This window comes from Vipera berus (genome assembly GCF_964194415.1).
Source record: "Vipera berus genome assembly, chromosome: 2".
Classification (NCBI taxonomy): Eukaryota; Metazoa; Chordata; class Lepidosauria; order Squamata; family Viperidae; genus Vipera; species Vipera berus.
Window position 1 is genome coordinate 223930872 of NC_138203.1, and position 23553 is coordinate 223954424.

General features: G+C 39.2%; 1 protein-coding gene across 1 annotated transcript in view; it reads left to right on the forward strand.

Annotated features, from left to right (window-relative positions):
- LOC308662909 (inter-alpha-trypsin inhibitor heavy chain H3-like) overlaps nucleotides 1–23553 on the forward strand; it is a gene marked incomplete at its 5' end in the record, with an annotated part of 34836 nt that overhangs the window by 3663 nt on the left and 7620 nt on the right. Inside the window, 11 exons of the mRNA XM_081319053.1 lie at nucleotides 5209–5334; nucleotides 5439–5555; nucleotides 11142–11310; nucleotides 11464–11593; nucleotides 12499–12664; nucleotides 16634–16819; nucleotides 17710–17849; nucleotides 18323–18488; nucleotides 19443–19530; nucleotides 20291–20347; nucleotides 20944–21057. Coding sequence (XP_081175179.1) covers nucleotides 5209–5334; nucleotides 5439–5555; nucleotides 11142–11310; nucleotides 11464–11593; nucleotides 12499–12664; nucleotides 16634–16819; nucleotides 17710–17849; nucleotides 18323–18488; nucleotides 19443–19530; nucleotides 20291–20347; nucleotides 20944–21057 — 1459 coding nt within the window. The remainder of the gene's footprint in view (nucleotides 1–5208; nucleotides 5335–5438; nucleotides 5556–11141; nucleotides 11311–11463; nucleotides 11594–12498; nucleotides 12665–16633; nucleotides 16820–17709; nucleotides 17850–18322; nucleotides 18489–19442; nucleotides 19531–20290; nucleotides 20348–20943; nucleotides 21058–23553) is intronic.

The following is a 23553-nucleotide window of genomic DNA, read 5'->3' on the forward strand; positions in this document are numbered from 1 at the left end:
ATGAGCCCTTGAATATATTCCTTAAAAGTGATCTGTTTGCTTCATAGAACTCAGCTGATGGGTTATTTTGTCCCAGTCAAGGATCTAAGTGAGACATGGCACAGGGCAACCACAATCAAAGATACAGGCACAGAATTATTTGAGGATACTTCACAAAAGTAAAAGTAGCTCCCAAGCATTTCCCTATATCAGGAATAGGCAATATTTTCCTAGAATAGCTAAAGAGCTGCACTTACAAAAGAATAGGTGGGTCAGAATGAAAAAAAATAATAAGCAGGGCTCAAAAACAGTAGGTGAGGCTGAACCCAAATAACAATACTGAATATATTTAAGCCTTATCACATCTAGTTTTCACACTTTCAAAGTGTTTCTATTTTGTTTAAGTTGTGGGAGGTAGCTTATGCCCAATACCGTGTTTCCCTGAAAATATGCACTGCCCCCAAAATAAGCCCAGGGGTGAGCGTGGCCAGCAAAAGCAGTGGTAAGTGCATGGGTGCTGACGGTGTCCAGAAGCAGCTGCAGCTTGCCTGGTAAGTCCAGCACAGGGGTGGGGGAGGACGGTGATCTGGATGCACCATGCACTTTTCGGAGAAATGACAGAGACTGGAAGTTTTGTCTGGTTGAAAATGGGGCAGTTGGAAACGGAGGGATTTGCTCCCTTTCCAACTGCCCCATTTTCAAGCAGACAAAGCTTCCCATCCCTGTTAACAGCAACAGCAGATTCTCTTCCCCTTGGGACGGAGCGCTCCACCACCACCGCTGCTTTCCCCTCTGAACTGTGAGGCAGCTTTGAGGCAGCACCTATCCCCTTTAAGGCAGTGGCAAAGATGGAGCTTGGGAGACAACAGCAGGGCGCAGCCCAGGCATGGCCCATCAGCAGCAGCAAAGCAACAGCAGAATTCCCCTGGGATGGCCTCATCGGCATCTGCTGCAAGCTAGTAGTATTTACCGGGAACAGGGCTCAGTCTAGGTGCTTAGTATTAAGGGTAAATAATGGCACTTTGCAGTGGGTACTGGCAAGGCTGTCTTGGGGGGTTCTGCTGTTGCTGGGCCATGCCCGGGCTATGCCCTGCCACTGCCTACCAAGCTCCATTTTGCAGCTCTGAGGGGGAAGCTGCAATGGCGGCGGAGAGCTCCATCCCAGAGGGGAAGTCTGCTGTTGCTGTTGACAGAGACTGGAACCTTCACATCTGGGCGGTGGTGGGGCAAGCTGTCCAGCTCTGCGGCCACAGAGAAATGTGATGGAGTGGGAAAGCAGGTGCTGGTAATTGTAACTCCTACACTGAAAGTAAGCCCTAGTGCTTATTTCAGAGCCCAAAAGAAAGTAAGACTGGGTCTTACTTTCAGGGAAACACGGTAGAAAGACTGTGCACACAGAGAAACAGTAAAGTCAGTGTCCATTTCCTGTTCTTGCATCTGATGTATAGACCAGGGCTTTTCAACCAGTGGTACGGGTATCACTTGTGGTATATTGGCACCTGGCAGATGGTACGCGACCATCCTAGAAAAGTAGTGGGGAGGGGAAGATGGCTGGAGCTGCAGGGCTGTCAGGGCTCAGCGGAAGCATCAGGATCAGCGTCAGGCTCCAGCTGGAGCTTGGCGCTGATCCTGGCGCTTCTGAGCCCAGAAGAAGCGCCGATCAGCTGGAATGTTGCAGCATCTCCAGGGTCTTGTGATTTACATTCAGATGCTTGGCAACTGATTCATATTTATGATAATCAGAGTTTCCCAGGGTCATGTGAAGTGACCAAAACCTGCTGCAACTACCCAGCAGACTGGGGGAATAAAAACCAAAAACCCTCCCCACCCCTGCTGCCAATCCTCAACAGAAATGCTCACAACAATGAAAACCTCGGACAAGAGGAAGAGCACCGCCGGGTGGGCAGGCAGGTGTCTTGCTTGGCTGTGACTTGGGGGACACTTTTTTCAGTGCCATTGTAACTTCAAACAGTCAGTGAGCGAACTGGTGTAAGTTGAGGACTACCTGTATGTCATCACTTTTTTCCTTTTTTTTTTGGTCAAGTTTTTGACACCTTGCTAGGCGACTGGTGGTACTCGGATGTTGCCATATCCTAAAAGTGGTACAATGGGTGAAAAGATTGAAAAGCCCTGGTATAGACAAGATTCAAGTCTGGTTCTTTAAAAAACGTGTGATTCAGTTTCATTCCAAGCTGATGCAAGTGTTTCATTTGATTCTTCTTGTTTGAATCCTGGACACTCTTTTTTTTCAGATTCTGAATCATGATGGCTTTTACATTTTTATGCCTTCCTTCATATAGGAAAGTTGTCTTTACGGTACATATAGGTTTTGAACAATATTTGTCTTGAAGCTGCTCTGAGTCCTTTGAGATTGAGACATATAATAAGCTAAATGAAATTAGTAAAGGGTATTATTATTAAAATGTGTTTCACCGCTGGTACAAAGATTCCATTGTAATCTTTGTCATGTTTTGCGGAGTATCTGTTGGCAACCTATTTTGTCTTGTGGAATTAGACACTGTATTGCCTTCTTCATCACACTGATTGCGAAAACTAATTTGTTTCCAAAGAACTTTCTCTCTTTTGTTATCTTTGTGAAAGTCTGTGTTTTCTTGTAAAAAAGTTCAGCAGCATGTAGCCATTTGCCTTCCCTCCAGCGTGGGTGCCTTGTGGAAAAATCTAGTACATCGTCCTCCCTGGCTAGAAGAGAAATCATTTAGAAGGCAAATTGCCTTGTTGAGTTGAGTATCTTATCTGTGGTTGGGTCTCTCCAGTGGCCTTTGTTTCTGCCTATGCTATCACTTCCACTTCTTCTTTATTACAAAGGTTCACAATTCCTTCTTGCTATGAAAGCTGCACTATTGCTTTTCCTCTTGGCATTTCTACATGAAATCTCAGTATTCAGTCTTTGTCTTCATCAAAATATGCCATGCTGTCTATTTTAATAGAATGCAGGGAATTATGTATCCTTGTGTCATTTTAATATCTTCATATCTTAAGCATATTACATTGCCGAAGTGAAAGAGGGCCCTCCTTCTTTTGACTTGGTTTTGTACAAATAAAACCCTGGAAGTTAGTATGAATAGATTTTTTTATTGAAGATCATAAAACAATACCTAACGGCTGTGAAAGGAAAAAGGAAAAAAAATATATTGATAATTCTTTTATAAGTGGTTTATATCAATTATATATTAGACTTGAGCTTGCTAACATATACTTTTTGCTGCCATTGACCTTCAGTAGGAAATGAGGACAGTTCATGTTTGGCACACATTTTTCATATAAACAGAATATGGAAACTAAAAGAGGAATTGACCCTTGCTGATGGGTAAAAGTTCTGCAATGACACATGTAGGAACGGTGGGGAGGAAAGTACTGGTTAGAATAAGGACAAGGAGGAACAGGAAACTCGCTTAGTAGCCAGGGCAAAAGAACAAGAACAGGGAAATAACCAAGTGGTCAGTTTCAGGAAAAGGGAACTAGCAAAGGTGCTGTCCGGAAAGCCATGTGTTGATGGTTTTAACAATAAAAGGGAAATGGGATGGTTGTTGGGTGGTTCCAGAAGTCAGGGGTTGTCATAGTAGTAAGGTATAAAGCCTGCCTCAGAGGTGAGGGCGTTGCCATTTGGCCATTAAGCTGTCACGCTCAGTGCTTTCACTCCCATCCTGAGCAGGACTGCCACGCTAAGGTGGATGGGATGGGCGAGGTAGGCCTGGTCCCCCTCTACCATTTTGGAGCCAGGGATGAGTGATGGTGAACGGGTCTGCTGTTGTTGTGCGCCGCTGGATTGGCTTTCTTTAAGCTTTGCCCCGCAGATCACCTGCCTGGATGCAGCTACCTCCTCGTCCTCTGCCAACTCTCCTGTGGCTTGCGCTGTGACCGGGTGGCACAAGCCTCCCCCGCCACCTCCCTCCACCAGTCCTTTGTCACCTGTCTCACAGAGAATGGAGAACACAGCAGCTGTGTGCAGGGATGCAGAGCAGAGAACAGCACTTGCATGCTGCCCTGCATTGCCCCACGTCTCCCTTCTCCCTTCTGGAAATGGCAGCCCCGTTTCCTGCCGCTTCTCCTCCCGGCCGCAGCTCCTCCCTCTTCCTGAAAGAATTTCTTTGCTAACCTGATTTCCAGTTCTGGCGTGTTTCTCTTCTGCTGCAGGGAAACGGAGTTTGTGGGACTAAAAAAAGTTCAGTCAGACCTTCCAACTCCTTGTGAGATCTTTTTTTTCCCCCACAAGAAGTTGGAAGGACTGACTGGACTTTTTTTAGTTCCACAAATTCCATTGAAAAAAGGTGCGTTCTATGGCAAAAAAAAAGCCCTGGTCACGGTTAATGACTGCTTGTGCATTTGGCCCTCATTGCAATGGGTTTGAACCTAAGTAATGTACTGAAGGTCTGTTTCAAATTTCAATAAACCTCTGGATCCTAAAGTGAGACTTTTGTTGTGTGTTGTCTCCTGTTTCATTTGAACAAGTTTTTCCCCTGACACAGCCTAGAACTGGTATGGTGTATCCAGCATTATGGAAAAAGTAATGAATAAAATCAATGAAGAAGGAGGAATTTAAAGTAATAAATATCACCATGCAAATATGACGAATGAATGAATGAATGAAATAATCTTGAGTGTATAAGTATGGTCCATAAGAGGCAATGCAGAGTAAGATATGCAGAGTAAGTCTTCTTAGACAAGAAAAGGAGATAAAAACGCAAAGTTTCCACTGCTAGCTTTTCTTGCATTTATTGTTCCTACAAATGCAGAAAGCTGGTACATACAATGTGGGCTCTTCCAATATTTAATAATTAAAAAATATACCACAGCTGAAGTTTGAAAGCAACTCGTGGCTCATCCCATTCTAAATATTCCTCTAAAAAATTCCCAAGGTTTCCTTCCTCAGAAATTTTACATGTATAAAAAGTGTATCAATAGCTACTAGTTACAATCTGTTTATTCAAATATTGAAGATTTTAAGTTGTTGTAATAAGTATACCCATGCACTACTTATAAGCTTATTGTAGGGCTCTAGTTCATTATTATAAAGCGTGAATACAGGACAGGATAGGCTTCTAGATTGATAAAGCATGTTTGGAAGTAATATTTGACTATAAATTGCAGAAGATGTACTGAGAAATATTACAGTTCATTATCCTGGATTGCTGAATGAAAGCAAAACTTCTGCAGAATCTTCTTTCTTCATTTGCTGAAATCTAAGATGAAGATTTCTTCTTTTTAAAGGCCCATGTATCATTCAGTCCTACTATTGAACAACAACGAACCTGTGACAATTGTACAACTACTCTGCTACAAGGAGATTTTGTCATTAAGTATGATGTGAACAGAGATTCTCCTAATAATTTACAGGTAAAATCTAGTTGTTTGACATTTAAACTAATATACCAGTACAAAAACAAATCTAAACAAAAAACTGTACCACAAATTAATGCTACATTTATTAATGTTTTTAGGTAGTAAATGGATACTTTGTACACTTTTTTGCACCAAAAAACCTTGAACGTTTACCTAAGAATGTTGCCTTTGTAATAGATATCAGTGGTTCCATGTCTGGACAGAAAATTCAGCAAGTAAGTGAACAACACAAATTCTTGTAATATCGCTAGAAGGATGATAAATTGTACAGCAGATAAAATCAGGTCCTACAATCTTTTACTCCAAATTATTTCTGTCTTGCAAGATTTACCCATATAGTAAAATATGTAGCATAGTAAACTTGAAATTATTTAATAATGTAATTGAACTCTACTGCTTCATCCTTAACTTTTAGCTAACCCTTCTTTTTGATGTGTTGATTTAGGCCAGGGGTCCCTGGCTGTGGCCTGTTCAGAACGGGGCTGTGCAGGTGGTGGGCAAGCGTGTACATGTGCGTGAAGCTCTACTCACCCGAGCTGTGGGTGTTTGCGCTCATGCATGAAGCAGCAACCACTTCTGCTCATGCATGAAGCTCCACTCATACAAATAGGAGCTGTGCGCGTTCATACGTGCGCACCTGCCATTCACTCAGAACCATCACCTGTCTTCCCCCCACCCCCACCAGACTGCCAAGCTGGAAAGGTTGGGGGATCACTGATTTAGGCCATATATTTATTTATTTATTATAAAGATTTTATTAATTTTCTCTTACATACATATATTATTTTTTCAACCAACGTGCTGTCTGGGTTTAAAAGCGCTAATACATATTCAGTTCCTAATCCTTCATTCTTTCCTCTAGCCCAGGGGTGTCAAACTCAATTTCATTGAGGGCCACATCAGCATTGTGGTTGCCCTCAGGGGGCCGAGTGGGTATGGCCAGGGTGGGTGTGGCCCACTGGGTGGGCGTGGCTAGAGTGGGTATGGCCTACTGGGTGGGCGTGGCCAGCTCTACATCGTTCGCATCAAGGGTGCCTATGGGGGCCTGGGCAGGAGTGGGACAGATCTGAGGGTTTCTGGCAGAAGGAGGGTCTCTGGGCCAGGGCCAAGGCAGTGGGGGCCGTTCCCTCACTGTTTCCAGGATGGCTTCACGGCCACATGAAACCACGGGCCGGATTTGGCCCCCGGGCCTTGTGTTTGACATGTCTGCTCTAGCCATTGATAAAATAAATCCCAAGTTTGATAATATTCTGTTTCTTCTTTATCTTTCAATCTCATAGTTAATCTGTCCTTCTCTGTGCATTCCAGTATTTTTTTTATTATTTCTTCCTCTGGTGGTAGTCCTTCATTTTTCCAATATTGCGCAAAGATTATTGTTGCTGCTGTTGTGACGTGTAAAATCAAATATAGGCTTTGTTTGTTAGTCTTTTCTGCCATTATACCTAATAAAAAAAGTTCAGGTTTAAAATCAACATGTTCTCCCAATATTGTTTCTAACAAGTTTCTAACAAGTTCTCTCAAGGAGAGAAGCAACCTAGAACTAAGGAGAAACTTCCTGACAGTTAGAACAATTAACCAGTGGAACAACCTGCCTCCAGAAGTGGTGAATGCTCCAACACTGGAAGTTTTTAAGAAGAGACTGGCCAGCCACTTGTCTGAAATGGTATAGGGTTTCCTGCCTGAGCAGGGGGTTAGACTAGATGACCTCCAAGGTCCCTTCCAACTTATTATTATTATTATTAATCAAGCATGTATCTTTTTCCAATAAGCCTTTGCTTTGCCACATGTCCACCAAACATGATAATACGTGCCTGAGTTATGCTTACATTTCCAGCATCTATCTGACATATTTTTAAACATTTTTGCTAATCTTGCTGGTGGCAAGTGCCATCTATAAAACATTTTATATAAATTTTCTTTATATGAAGTTGACATTGTCAATTTATAATATCTTTCCTATAGCTTTTGCAACTTTTCTAGTTCTATATTATAACCAAAGTTTTTTTGCCCATCTTATCATTGTTTCTTTAACTTGTTCACTTTCCATTTCCAGAATTAACAAAAAAAATTATGTTGTTGTTGTTGTTAGTTGCGAAGTCGTGTCTGACCCATCGTGACCCCATGGGCAATGTTCCTCCAGGCCTTCCTGTCCTCTACCATCTTCTGGAGTCCATTTAGGCTCATGCCTACTGCTTCAGTGACTCCATCCAGCCACTTTATTCTCTGTCATCACCTTCTTCTCTTGCCCTCAATCTTTCCCAGCATTAGGCTCTTCTCCAGTGAGTCCTTCCTTCTCATTAGGTGACCAAAGTATTTGAGTTTCAACTTCAGGATCTGGCCTTCTAAAGAGCAGTCAGGGTTGATCTCCTCTAGGACTGACCGGTTTGATCACCTTGCAGTCCAAGGGACTCGGAGGAGTCTTCTCCAGCACCATAGTTCAAAGGCCTCAATTCTTTGGCGCTCAGCCTTTCTTATGGTCCAACAAAAAAAAAATCCCCTTCATGGATTACTGCCTTGTCATGGTGAAGGGGCTTGCGTAATTCAATGAAGCTATGAGCTATGCCGTGCAGGGCTACCCAAGACGGACAGGTCATAGCAGAGAGTTGTGACAAAACGTGATCCACTGGAGAAGGAAATGGCAACCCACTCCAGTATATTTGCCATGAAAACCCCATGTATAGTACCAAAAGACAAAAAATATATAAAATCCATACAATTTCAGGTCTTTTTCATATCTATTTTGCATCTGTAAATGCCCACCACGACAGGTTGATACACTGATTTTCCAGTTCTTGTTTAGATTTTAAATTCCCATCAATATTTAGAATATCTCTATATGTCCAAATTTTTTCAAAGTCTACCAAGTTTGGATGTAAAATTGCTTCCATCGTTGATAATCATCCTGGAATTTTTAAATATATTTTAGTTTTAATTTTTCCCCATACTATTAACAAATCATTTCTTGTATAGTGATTTTGGAAATAATTATGAACTCTATTTTTCCCATACCATAAGAAAGCGTGCCATCCCAATTGTAAGTCATACCCCTCCAAATATAACAACCTTTTATTTCTAAGAGTTATCCATTCTTTCATCCATGTTAAAACAGATGCTTGATAATACAAGGCCCATTCTGGTAACCCAAAACCTCCATTTTCCTTAGTGTCTTGTAACATTTTCATCTTAATTCTAGCTTTCTTTCCTTGCCAGACAAAATTCAAAATTAATGATTTAGGTCTTGGAAGAATTTTTTCTCAAGTTTTATCGGAATTGTTTGAAATAAAAATAGAATCTTCAGCAATACATTCATTTTCACTGTAGCAATTCTTCCTAATATTGACAATTGCAGATTCTTCCATCTTTCCAAGTCCAGTTTTATTCTTTTCAATAATTTTATATAATTATCTTCTTTTATTGTTGAGCATTTGGCCAATAGATATATACCCAAATATTTAACCTTTTTCACTATCTGTTTCTCTGTTTTTCTGACATTTGTTTTTTTCTGTTTATCTGTGAGATTCTTAACTATTACCATTGTTTTTTCTCTGTTTTTAATCCTGCCATTTCTCCATACTGTTGTATCTTTCCCCATAATTTAGGAATCATCTCCAAATGTTCTTCTAGGATAAATACTAGATCATCAGCAAATGCTTGTAATTTATATGATTCACCTTTTATCTCCAGCTCTTTAATTTCTGTATCTTGTCTAATATTTCTATTTAAAATTTCCAAAGTAAAAATAAATAGCAATGGGGATAGTGGACATCCTTGCCTTGTGCATTTTCTTATCTCAAAGCTCTTGGTACAGTCTCTGTTCACAATCACTTTGGCTTTCTGTTTGTTATATATTGTTTTTATCATTTTTATAAAGTTCTGTCCAAAGTCCATTATTTGTAGTTGCTGAGCCATAAATTGCCAGGAACCGTTGTCAAATGCCTTTTGGATGTCTAAAAATATTACTGCTAATTGTTTCCCTGGGTGTAGTTCATAGTATTCTAATATCTCCATTATCACTCTTAAGTTGTTTTTAATTTGTCTCTTTGGTAAGAAGCCATTTTGATCTGGATGTATGAATTCAACTAAGTATTATTTCAGTCTCTCTGCCATTACTGAAGTAAAAATTTTGTAATCCACATTAAGCAGTAAAATCGGTCTATAATTCCTGATCTGCGTCAAATCTGAATCTTCTTTTGGTATTAGAGTAATATTTGCTTCCATCCATGTAGCTGGGAGTTTAGCCTATAACAAAAGTCCATTACAAACATCTTTCAGCAGTTCACTTAGTATGTCTTTTATATTTTTATATAGCTCTGCCGGAAGCCCATCTGGACCTGGTGTTTTCCCATTTTTTTGTCTTTTTATGGGATTTAGGCCATATATTTATTTAGCTCCAAAGTCATACAGAACATTCTTCCAGCTGGCTCCTGAGGAAACAAAACACTTCAGCATTAGAATGAAATGTGGGATACTGGCAAGCTTGAACATGACATTGCCAACTGCTTTATTCAGCTTTACAACTAGGGTGAGGACCCAAAATGGTGAATGTGAATATAAGAGGACCCTCTTTGAGGAAGCAGTTTAATTTTGAAACAATCAGTTTACACTTAAGCCGTGAATCAATATGTTCATGAACTATGTCAAGAGTCAGCAAATTATTAAAAATAGATAAAAATCTAAAATAATAGCAATAATTTTTTAAAAGACGAACATGTTATAAAATTATCATTTTAAAAAAATCTCAGCTATCTCTCTAGTAAGATGTCATGTTATCGTAAACACCCTACAATTTCATGGGGGAAAGGCAAAATAGCACATAAATGGGGAGAGACTTAGCCAATTTTTACATATTTAATACATATTAAATTTACTATTGATGGTCCAGGGATGATAGCGTGGAGCCTGACTGTTGCATAATATTACTGACCATGATTAGGAGACAAGGGACTGTTGCCTCAGTGTGGAGGCAAAAAGAAGAAGTGTGATTTTTTCCCCCTCGGTAAATATTTGTCCTTAAAGGATGAAGTCGTGGGTTAAATAGTTGAAGACCTTGAGCAAACACATATAATCAAAGGATCTGTCAGCAGCATATAATGTGGGTGGCAATAGCAGGACATGGGCATAACATCTGAACTTAGGAGCTGATAGCTTCTGCTCTATAACAATTTAACTTATCATCTAACTACTTAAAGCAGGGGTGTCAAACTCAATTTCATTGAGGGCCGCATCAGCATTGTGGTTGCCCTCAGGGGCCCGGGTGGGTATGGCCAGGGTGGGCATGGCCTATTGGGTGGGTGTGGCTACAGTGCATATGGCCTACTGGGTGAGCATGGCCAGCTATATATCGTTTGCATCAAGGGTGCCTATGGGGGCCTGGGCAAGAGTGGGACAGATCTGAGGGTCTCTGGCAGAAGGAGGGTCTCTGGGCCAGGGCCAAGGCAGTGGGGGCCATTCCCTCACTGTTTCCAGAATGGCTTCGTGAGCCACATGAAACCACTTCGTGGGCCAGATTCGGCCCCCGGGCCTTGTGTTTGACATGTCTGACTTAAAGAGATAAACTCCTATCAGATAAAATATTGATTACTGGCAGTAGGGAACTACCTTGTTTTCAATTGGCTAATATACTGTAATTGGGAAGAAAAGATCACAGCAATGTAATGTGCTAGTATAGAGAGCCCACTGAGTTGAAAGGAACACAGGTTGGAGTAAGTATAGAGCAGAAGTCCTTTGTTGAGAGTTGAGCAATCCCTCAAATACAAAAGAATTTGTTACACTTTATTAGATTTTTTTTTAAATAATTCTAGGCAAAGGAAGCCTTGACAAAAATAGTGGAAGACTTAAAAGAGGAAGATCACTTCAATATCATCCTGTTTCAATCTTCAGTTTCAATATGGAAAGATAACTTAATTCAAGCTACTCCGCAGAATGTGAACCAATCAAAGGAATTTATTAGCCAAATAAGGGCACTGGGAGGTAAGTAGAAAAAAAGAAAAGTTAAAGTTAAAATGCTGTATTAAAATAAGGTTAAAATAAAATGGCTATATTAAAAAAAATCATTACATTGAAAATATTTGAATCTCTATTTTCATATGCTGAAAAATTTGAACCCCTGCTTTTACTTTGTAGCAACAGATTTTAATGGTGGTTTACTGACTGGCATAGAAATGCTGAATAAAGCTCATGAAAGTAAATCTGTACCTGAAAGAAGTGCCTCTTTAGTCATTATGTTATCTGATGGGGAAGCCAATGTAGGTAAGTAGCTGAATGACGAATAAATATTTGAATAAGACTGCTATTCAGTCTCCTTGTTTTCAATATATGTATGTGTATATATATATATATATATATATACATGCTTGTTAACTATTTAGATTACCTTGCTAGGCCCCAAACATGGGACAAATCTTATTTCCTGTTTCGGCCTAACCGAAGGCCATCCACAGGCAGTAGTCACAACAGTGACAGCTCATATTTGTGTAATTTTTTTTTAGATTGCTAACAAATATATATATATGATGGTTGTGAGGACTGGGAAGGAAGATGATTTATGTTCTTGCATCTCACAAGAGTATCCAAACCTGTTTCTCAGGTTTGTGAGATTTGGGAGGCACTTACTGGCGAGTTAGAATCATGGACTCCCAAGAGGTTTCTTTTGGCAGAAATAGATCTAGTTCCACCTCCTATGAAGAACTTGTCTCTGTATTATTTGGTAGTTCCCTCCCTACCTCCAAAGGCTGAAAATTAATATTCATTGTGAGGGGCACTACAGAAGTCCTGGGAGAAGCTCCCAGAAATGCTCCCAAATGACTGCTAAACTCCTGAAACTGCTGTTGATTGATTGTTTATCTCTAGTTTCAAGATATTTTGGGATGGGGCAGGGGGGCTATAATACAATATGTCTAATAAATAACAACAGCAACTGTTTTTCCCAGGGAAAACTCAGTGAGGAAGGAAAAAAGGAACCAAATTACAACATTACTCATTCTCTTCCAACCCATTAGGAGGAGAGTTTGAAGCTGAAAGTTAGGAAGTTGTAGAGCCCTGTTTTTAAGTTACAGGATTGCTCTGCCCAAAAAGGTTTACCCCACAAACATGTTTCAGATAATTGTGTTATTTAATTGTGTTTTGTGATCCTTTCTATGCAGGTGTATCAAACCCCAGAGACATTCAAGAAAATGCTAAGAATGCAACTAAAGGAAGATATCCTATATACAGTCTTGGGTTTGGTTATGACGTTGACTATGCATTCTTAGAGAGATTGTCAACAGAAAACAATGGTGTGGCTCGCCGCATCTTTACAGACTCAGATGCAGCCTTACAACTACAGGTAGAAGAATAAACATATGAAGAGTTGATATTTATATTTATGATGAAATATTTCTGGGTAGAGAAAGGACACTGGGTGCAAAATATAACGACACTACTCTTGCTTGGATTCAGACATGAATCAAGCAGAGAAAGATCACTGATTACTCTTTTCAGTTACATGAAGGAAATGGTATTCTTATCCCATCTTTAAGCAGAACTGTATAGCACCCAAAAGTAACCAAAAGAGATTAGTATATATGTTCCTCTCACACTGTGGCAAAGATTGAACGAAGAATAGAGTGAGAAAATATAGGAATCCATTGTTAATAATAAGTTTCATCATCCCATGAATTAGTTTTCTAAAGACACTATATCTAACAGGTAAGACATCACAGGGACCAACCAGGTGCTTATTTTTCTTTAGTTCTTGACTAGATCCTGATACCAGACACCATTTTTTCCTTGTTTCTGGCCTGTTGCAAAAGAATCAGCACAGCCCACTGGGACAAAACTTTATCCCTTCTCAGGATACTATTATTTCATTCCATATCATACTCCATATTTTCCTGGCAAAAATTAATAAAAAGAGAGAGGTTGGGGAAAGAAATCTAGAAAATAGTTTATTTACAACAGTAAATAGGAAGCAAGTAAATTTCATTTTTAATGTGTGCCATTGTGCCCACAGGGAAAAATGACAATAAAATTTATCTAATCTAATCTATTTAAATCTGTGTCCAATTAAAAATGTCAGTTTCTGAAAAAGCTGCTCACATCAGGAAAATTTACCTCATGAGAGTATACAGATGAATGAAAGTAGACCTTTTATTTTAAAAATGGATTGTCTAACAGTCAGTGGTTTTGCAAAATAGGAAAAGGTGTCAAGAAGTGCTTTGTGTTAGTAAAAGTTGTGAATGAAAAGAATTGCACATTTTTCCGTGATTAAAAAAATAAAATTCATCAGACTTGAAAATGGTTTTATTATCATGTACAGTAAAATAGTCCTAATTTTTGTACTGCACATGTGTAATGTCATTGCTACTTCTAAACTCACTTTTCCATATCTAAACAAAATGGTAGATGTAAAAAAAGGGATAGAGTTTTAAAGAATTAAAAGTTTCAAAGAGAGTTCTGTTTTCCAGAGTACTTTTCTAAATGAAAGGTAGTGTAGAAAAGTAGTGTGGTTAAAAAAGCAACCTCTAATTTCCAATATTTTGTCCTTAAACAAGTTTTATTGGTTTTTCAATTAAAATCTACATATTTAGAAAGCATCATGGTGACTGGGTAATCAGAGATTCAGTAACAGAGTTTTCAGTACATAATTCAGGTTACATTATCAAAACGTCCTTCTCAATTTCCCTTAACATTTCATACAACCAGTTTAAACTAATAAATTTCTAGAAATAGCATGGTCAGTTAAAAAAATTGTCAATTCAATTTCATTGAGATATATCTATGTCCTGTTATTAAATTTTACCTAATTTTGATTTTAATTATATTATTCAAATATAGCCTTTAACATCCCAAATAATATTCACAACCCAAATTTCCCTTATTTCATTACAGCAAAAACTATAGCATCTAACATGTACACAGTGGCTGAGTAGCTATGTTCTACCTAATAAACATTGTCTGTTTCACATCCTAATACATCACATGTTACTGACAGGACCACAGCCTATGTTTATCAATCTACAACTATTTATACACAACCAGATTCTATTTTAAATTTTAGCTAATTCTTAATTCTTAAATGGAATAATCAAATGTCTTTTAACATCAAACGTGGGATCTATAAACCAAATTTCCATTATGTCAGTGCACAAATTATAATGTCTAAAATAAGCCTAATAAATACATAAACACATTCTAGTTCTATCTCATAAACATTTTCTATTTTAGATCCTGCTAGATCAGACATGTCAAACACAAGGCCCGGGGGCCAGATCCGGCCCGCGAAGTGGTTTCATGTGGCCCGCGAAGCCATCCTGGAAACAGTGAGGGAATGGCCCCCACTGCCTTGGCCCTGGCCCAGAGACCCTCCTTCTGCCAGAGACCCTCAGATCTGTCCCACTCCTGCCTAGGCCCCCATAGGCACCCTTGATGCGAATGATGTAGAGCTGGCCACGCCCACCCAGTAGGCCATACACACTCTAGCCACGCCCACCCAGTAGGCCACGCCCACCCTGGCCATACCCACCCGGCCCCCTGAGGGCAACTGCAATGCTGATGCGGCCCTCAATGAAATTGAGTTTGACACCCCTGTGCTAGATCACTGATTACTGAAAGGATAACCTTTAATGGTTCTCTAAGAACTCACTTTTTAAATCTAACTCTGGCTTTCTTTTTTTACCAATCAGGTTTCCAGAGCAAGGCCTTTGAATTGCCAGATAGATCTACATTCGTTCCAATACATATTATTTGAATCGAAGGGGGCCATCTAGCCATCAGTGATCCACAAAAACCAAACCATTTGTAGTCATTATGTTGTTGCCCTGTTAGTTCTAGTCTCTGTATTTGCTCTAAAAACTTTATCTTCAGTTCAGTCTGAATTCCTCTTCCATCTTGGTTCATCTGCTTTAAGTAGAGAGTCTTATCCAGTTTTGTAATTAGTGCTTGGCTATCCAGGCTTTCAGGAAACTGTCTTTGTTGATCTTCCACGTCCTCTATGTTAGCATCACTATCTTGCACATAGTATACTTCTAAAGTTATAGGCTCTTTTGATGGAGTCAAAAGTTGTGTATTAAGTTTTCCTATAGTTTGTTCTTGGTCCTTAAGTTTATTTGCCATAGTGATAGTTCCTTGTAGTTTTAGAGTTGTTGGCTCTTTGGATAGAATCAAATTTTTTGTATTAGTTTTTTCAATATCTTGTTGTACCTTGTGTTCCTCTGTCTCAGTAGTAATTTGATCCAGTTTTGTTATATTCTGAGTTGTAAATTCTTTAGTTGAACTCTGGGTTACAGCTTGTAAATTGGAGCTGGCACCTAAATTTTCCAGCCTGGAGATAAACATCTCAAAAACTTTATGGATTGTTTCTAATATGAGCTTATAGTCAAGCGAGGTTTGTGGCTGATCAGTCTCCATTTAGAAGTAATGGTAAATAGTCCTTAGTCGAGGCTAATTTTTAAACAAAAGTCAGTAAATGTTCACCTCCACAAGCCTTGAGTTCACCTTCAGCTGTTTCAGGTTTTTATCTTTAGCTGATAATGTCACGGGCAGTTCCAAAATAAACAGGTTTATTTGCCAAAAGGGCTGCAAGATGTCCCAAGCGTACTTAAAATCTTTTTCAGACAGAGTAAATTTATCAGTTTTGAGTACTTTTAAGTAGGTTTTAAGTAGTTGTTTTCTCTCTTTTCTCTCTTTTTTTAATCAAATAGACAGAATAGCCAGTTTCTGTAAGGATAGGAGTTTTGGGTCGCCAAAAATAGAAAGGAAGTAAGTTGAATTAAATAGTATTATTCTGTTCAAGGTTTTCTTTTTTCTCCCGGCATGATCAAAGGCCGCCCTTAAGGTGGGTGGGGAAAAAAAGCTCCCTTCCCTCTCTCCTCACTGGGGGAAGCAAATTCAAGGAGCTTTTGGCAGGAAAAAGTAGACAATTAGGAAGGGAAGAAGGCAATTCTCAGTGCTTTCAAATGCTTTGTTGTAATTTTGGCTTTGGCTGGAAATGGCTGAAATGATGGGCCATGGGAGTGGCCGATCCTTTCTTCGTCAGTTCAGAGAGTTGCTCCAAGCCAATGGGAGGGCCGCTGCCCTTCTACCGCCAACTGGAGAGACCTCTCCCCTGCTTGTCACCCCTCCAGGGTGACTTTCAACCCCTTTACAGGGGCCCCCCAATGAAGAAATCCAGACGACGTGGGGAGCATTCCCTCATGCGTCTGGTCGTGCTGAAAACCGGAACCAGAAGTCCTAATTTCCAATATTTTGATTTCAAGAATAAATACCCTTTTAGTGTTACAGTTTTTAATCACCCTGATATCTATTTTGTTCCCAGGGTTTTTATGATGAAGTAGCCAATCCTTTGCTTACTGAAGTGGAGTTAGACTATAAAGAAAATGCCATCTCAGATTTGACTCAAAATAATTTTAAACATTATTATGATGGCTCTGAAATAGTTGTGGCTGGACGAATTACAGACAATGACCTGAACAGTATCACAGCAGAAGTAAAGGCTCAAGGGGTAAGTTAATCAGTTCCAGAAACACTGGTGAGAAAGTAGGTACTCCAGGGGAAATTATTAAATAGTTTACCTGCCGTTCCAGAAGATAGAACTAATTGTGAAAAATTTGATTTTGGAGATGGTCTCTATTTATATTGCTTCTAGAGATAGGAAAGCCATTCAGATTCCTGGTATATTGGCTAATTATTTCACTTAGTAGCTAGCCAAACTGAAGTTAAGCCATATCCATCCTTCCACATTTCAACATAGTTTCACCTGTCATAAGACTCACACAAAGCATTTTCAGGCAGTGAGGCATCATGGGAGGCATCCATATTATCACTAGTTTACATGGCTGAATGTGGTCATGTTGAGCTGGGTGACAAAGTGTCATCCACTCAATGCAAGATATTAGAAGGAGACTGATGGCACCTTTTCCTTCTAACATTATTGAAAGGCACATTTTTTTCTGAAATGCAGCACACTTCATCAGATGCATTGAGTGTCTAGGCCGGTGTGGGATTTAAATTGAGATTGGGCAAGCAGGGTAATACAGGTATGTATGCATGTATGCATGTATTTTATTTAAAAATAGTTATATAGTGATTATGTAGCGACCCAGCTTGTACCAAATTCTGGGCAGCTCACAACTAAGCGATGAAACCGCATTTGTGTCCAATGAAAATATAAAAACCAAAAATATAGTTTACTTGCGAGAAGTACTGGTATCTTCTTGGTTAATACTTGTAATGTGTTGAGACCTTTAAAGACTGCCTGAATTTTTTTTGATATATGTGAAATCAGCCATCTGTTGCTCAATCTGCATAAACATAGGAAAAAACACCTGTATAAAAGTGTAGTGCTGAAAAATTATAATGCAGTTATAAATCCAAACCTTTTCTTTCTTGTAGGCACTAAATGAGGTGACATATAGTGAACAAGCTGATGTTGAGGAAACAAACAAAGCTCTTGAAGAGGAACAGTATATATTTGGAGAATATATTGAGAGACTCTGGGGTTATCTCACCATTCAACAACTTCTAGAAGCATGGTAATATAGGGCTTTTTGAACAGATTTATTATTTCTGGTTACTCCGGAGAAGTTCATGAGGACAGGTAGAATCAATCACTTTCTATTTCTTTCTTGAGAAAGATTATACTTTAGGATTAAGGTTAATAGTTTCTGTTTTAAAGATAAATTTTAAATCCAGTCAAAAGTAAAGGAAATTTAGTTTCATTCAATAAAGCCTGGAATTAACTAGTAGCCATTCATCATTTTTGGCCTGTAATTGATCTGATCTTTTAAATTGCTTCAGATATTGCAAGTAATTATTGCAGGTCTTCTAACTTCACATTAGACTTTGATAAGTTTAGTTTTGCCAATAGGCTCATATTCTTCTTATTTTATTATTTAGAGCAATTTACCATATATTTTTGCATTACAGGGTGGAAAAAATACTGAATAATTAATATTATCATGCTTAAAACATTTTCTAAATGCTTCTCCAATGTCCTTGCTTTTAGTTCGGTTGCACAGGGAGATGAAAAGGAAAATATTACTGCTAAAGCCCTGGAGTTGTCTCTGAAATATAAGTTTGTGACTCCGTTAACGTCCATGGTTGTCACAAAGCCAGAAGACAATGAAGAAAAGGAAGCAGTTGCTGACAAACCTATAGAAGGTACAGATATTGTCATAAGGACATTACTCTATCTGGCTTTTAGTGGTTTGGGGTGAGTATTCCTAATATTCACAGTTGAACTAATCAAAGAATATCCTGGAGCAGCAAGCAGTATACTTTCCTCTTAGATCAGGATAGGAAAGCGTGAATTCTGTGGTGTGTGCTTTTCAGCAGCATTTGCCAAAAGGCCAAGGGGAATCAGATTAATATTAGCAGCATCATGGCATTGCAACACAAGCTCCACCACTTTTCCACATGCATTGTGATATTACATGTATTCCCAAAGGAGAAGAACTTGAACAATCTGGCTTTCATCACATTATTTTCTTATTTTTTACATTTTAACTTAAATATTTCGAAAATACAATTAAAAAAATAAAGAACAAACATTTTTAAGGAGTGTGGAGTTCAAATCCCAGAATTCCTCAGCCTGTTGCCAAGATTAAGAAACACGCACTAGAGCAGGGGTGTCCAACCTGGCCACTTTAAGACCTGTGGATGTAATGGCTGGCCTGGAGATTCTGGGAGGTGAAGTCCACTGGTCTTAAAGTGGTCAAGTTTGGACACCTCAGCTCTAGAGCCATAAAGGGTTCAACTAAATTTATCTGCTAACCTCACCAGAGTTGTTCTTACAGTAGAACTCTTCCCTCTCAAAGGCCTTATAGTTTTTGTCATGTGGTATCATGAAGCCCCCCTTAAATGAAAGAATTGCAATCTGAAATGTATCATTCCTATCAGAAGAAGATTGTCACTGAAAGGATTAAAGGAAATAAAATTCTTGACGCTGCTGCTTTACTAACTAGCTCCATGACATGAATCGATGGAGGAAGGGGAAGGGAATAATTATGTGTATAGAATATGTTTTGTAATATGAATAATTAGAGATGATTTGGTCAAGCCCTTTTAAAAGGAAGTGGCTGTTTTTAGAAGGAAAAAAATAGCTGCCTAGTTTGCAGTCAAACTAGATTGGCATAAAAATTGACTCTCTCTCTCTTTCTCTCTCTCTCTCTCTCTCATCATCATCATCATCAACATCCTTGGAAACAGCTGAAGGTAAATTAGGTTCTAATTCTTTATCTCGTATTTCATATTTTGCCATTCCATTGATCGCGTTTAATGGAGTATTATTTTAGTTTCTTCTTTTGCTACCTGAAGATGAAATGTGTACATTTAGCATACAGCAAATTTGGAGTTTTTGCTTCAGCAGACACATGGCAAGAATAAAAATCAGCCACAAGTGGAGTCAAACTGGCAGTCTGACTTCTTCTAAAAATTGCACAGGTGTTTCATTGGTTTTTTTTTTAGCTTTTAAAGTGATTTCTTCAGTCACACTGCTGTGTGGTGCCCTTTGCCAAGATGTTTTTCTTCTGAAAGCACTTCCTAGAAAGACCATAGTATTAATGTGGCAGTTTGGGGTAAGGAAGGGTTTGGTGCTGCAGTGATGTGCAGAGGCTTTTTAAGTAGTAAAGAAAACAGGGGAAATATCTCTTACCACTTTCTAAGTGAATGAAGTAATTCCAGTGCCTCACTAAATCACAAGTGGATAATCCATTGCCCAAGGTTACAGGAAGTTCTCAAACATTTTACTTTCTTTTGGAGAGCCTCTAAGTCTCCTTTTACCAATTGTTTGAAGGACAAAATGTTCCTGTGCTTCCTTCAAATATCATGTAATACTTGCCCTCCCAAATATCCTCTTTCCCTGCCCCAATGTGAACCTGGCCTTCAAAGCTATTATTGAAATGGAGCAGTATGTTAACTGATGTACTTATCAGATGTGGAATAAATTGTTTTGTTTTTCTTTTCTTTTATGCAGCAAAGCAGCAGGTATCCAGCTATCAACCTACATCTGCCCCTTACTATTATTCTAGTGGTAAGTTTCTTTTTTAGAATACACAGACACACACACAGACACACACAGACACACACACACACAGAGAGAGAGAGAGAGAGAGAGAGAGAGAGAGAGAGAGAGAGAGAGAGAGAGAGAGAGAGAATCCATGAGCTAAAGGCAACAAATGAGTTTCAGAACCTTCTGTTTGAGACTGAACAGCCAGTTGTTGTATGTGGGTTGGAACGTCTCATACTGTACCTTAAAATGGGAGAGACTTCAAGGAATGGATCATGTCTAGTGCAACTACTGCTGCCCGTGAAAGATAAAGGCCTTATTTTTTTCTCAGCTCCATCAGTCATCAGCTAGAGATTGTTATGGAACAAGGAAAGGAAATCAAGGACCTCCTGTTCCCAATTTCCAATGTTGGATTAAGGCTAAAGCCCATGTTACATAATGTTACCCTGAATGTTTTTTCTATTGCCCTACAAAAATATATTAAATAGAAACTCTGCATCTTTCCATATGTTTTCTTCTTACACTCCTCTATTTCATTTTAAACGGTGCACAAAGAGGGCACAGAAATAAAATGACCCACTGATGGAAGCGTGATTTTTGGTGTGATTTCTTCTTTGCAGCGGATGGAGACCCACACTTTATCATAGCTGTGCCCCAGAAAGAAGATGCCCTTTGTTTCAATATTAATGAGGAGCCAGGGGTAGTGATAAATTTGGTAAGAGATCCAGTTACAGGTGAGCCTTTCTTTTCTGCAACAGCGATGGAAACCAAGAATGATATGGCACTGCTAGATCAGTTCAATGTCTATCTAATTCCATTTGCTTTTTTGAGGTCTGTTTCCTTTGCATAAAGAATATGCACATCATGTAATAGTCTGTAAATTTGAGACTTGTTCTCCTAGATTCCATTTTCTTCATAATACCCAGGCTGACTATTAAAGCTTTTTTTAATTTCAGTGGGTTAGGACGCTGAGCTTGTCGATCAGAAGGTCGGCAGTTTGGCGGGTCGAATCCCGAGTGCCGCGTAGCAGAGTGAGCGCCTGTTACTCGTCCCAGCTTCTGCCAACCTAGCAGTTCGAAAGCACGTAAAAATGCAAGTAGAAAAATAGGGACCACTACGGTGGGAAGGTAACAACGTTCCGTGCGCCTTTGGCGTGTAGTCATGCCGGCCACATGACAACGGAGACGTCCTCGGACAAGTGCTGGCTCTTCGGCTTTGAAACGGAGATGAGCACCGGCCCCTAGAGTCGTAAACGACTAGCACACATGTGCGGGGGAACCTTTACCTTTACCTTAATTTGGACTGCTTATTATTTATATGGAATTAGGGGGATTTTCCGCTCTTGATTACCTTTCTTGCTCTACATGCAAACAACATACTCAGGGTTGTCTAGGCTTATCATGGCTTCTGCTGTATCCTAAAATATACTCACCATCAATATATCTCAAAATAGATTACAGATGTCTTTGACTTACAACAATTTGTTTAGTGACTATTCAAAGTTACAATGGCACTGAAAAATGTGACTTATGACCATTTTTCACATTTAAGACTGTTGCAGCATCCCCATGATCATGTGATCAAAAATTAGCTGATTGGCAACTGACTCATATTAATGACGGTCGCAGGGTCCTGGGGTCATGTGATCACCTTTTAAAACTTTCTGACAAGCTAAGTCAATGCGGAAGCCAGATTCACTTAACAACCTTGTTACTAATGTAACAACTGCATTTAACAATATTGCCAAGAAAGGCAATATTGCCTCATTAAATGGGGCAAACTTCACTTAACAACTGCCTCCTTAGCAACAGAAATTTTTGGCTCAATTGAAGTCATAAGCTGAGGACTATGTTCTTTAGTTCTGAATATATATACCATTTTCGTATTCCAGCATGGCTGTTTATTTGTGCCTACTTCTATACTCTGTTATCATCACATTGATCACTTATAACAGATGGCGAAAGATAAGATCAATTCAAGGAAGCTATGGTGATTTTTATGCACCAGTCTTAAAAAGATTATCATATTAGCAGATTATCAGAAAAGACATGATTTTAAATGATGAAATATATCCAAATGCAGTAGAAGTGGGATTTTTTTTATTGAAAAGGCTTCAGAATTTTATGTATGTGTTCCCAAGCTATCTGCACTAGAATATATGACTTCTAGAACTTGGAATTATCAATAAATGGTCATTGCCCTTTGGAGAACCTACTTGCCTATATATAACCCAATCTGTTATTCTCTGAAGAAATAAATGTATAATTATCTCCAGTTAAAGGAGATTGAGAAAATTAAATTATTCTAAGTAGCGTAATTCATTACACTAAATATTTCAAGACCAATTAAAGTGGAAGATGGGACCAATGGTTTTCTTTTCAGTACAAATGCAATATTATAATAAGGGATATTATTGATCAAGATTAGGAGGGAAAGAACTAAACATTTCATTTACCCTGAGGGATCGCCTTTCCCGCCATAATTTCTAAGCTTCTACAGGATCTACAGCATCAGCCAAAAAAATGTAGGCTGACATGGACTAGAACAGGGGTCCCCAACCCCTGGGTTGCAGTCCACTACCAGGCTGTGGGCTATTTGCAATTGGGCCATGTGAGTGCTTGGCCAGAGCACATACATATACACACAGCTCAACCTCTGTGAGCGGTGGCCTAGTGGGCACATGTGTTCATTGGCACTGGCCCGTCGCTTGTGCCAGCCCATCAGTCGTGCAAGAGCTGCATGAGCACACACTGGCCCACTGCCCACAGAACCCAGTTCCCCTCTCCCCCCCAACTGAGCCGCCAAGCCACAAAGGTTGGGGACCACTGGACTAAAAGATGAGCTTTTTCTGCACTAGCCCCAACTCTATTGAATATTTTCCCTTTGGAGATTAGAATGGCCCCCATGATGTTAGTTTTCCATAAAGCTTTAAAGGCTATTCTCACAAGCCAAGCTATATGAGCCTATGGCCCTGCCTCCTAGCTATAGTGTTAACAGGCCAGATATCTTGCCTTCGCGTGTAGTTTGAATTAGACGTTTTAATGTATTTTATTGTTTAAATGGTTTTTACTGTTTTTATTATTTTAAAAGCTTAAGATTTTCATTGCAATGCATGTTTTTGAACTGTGAGCTGCCCAGAGTCATTGATTGAGAAGGGTGGCTATAGAAATCAAATAAATAAATTTTCATTAGAATCAATCCCAGTTTAACAAAAATATATAGTATGGAAA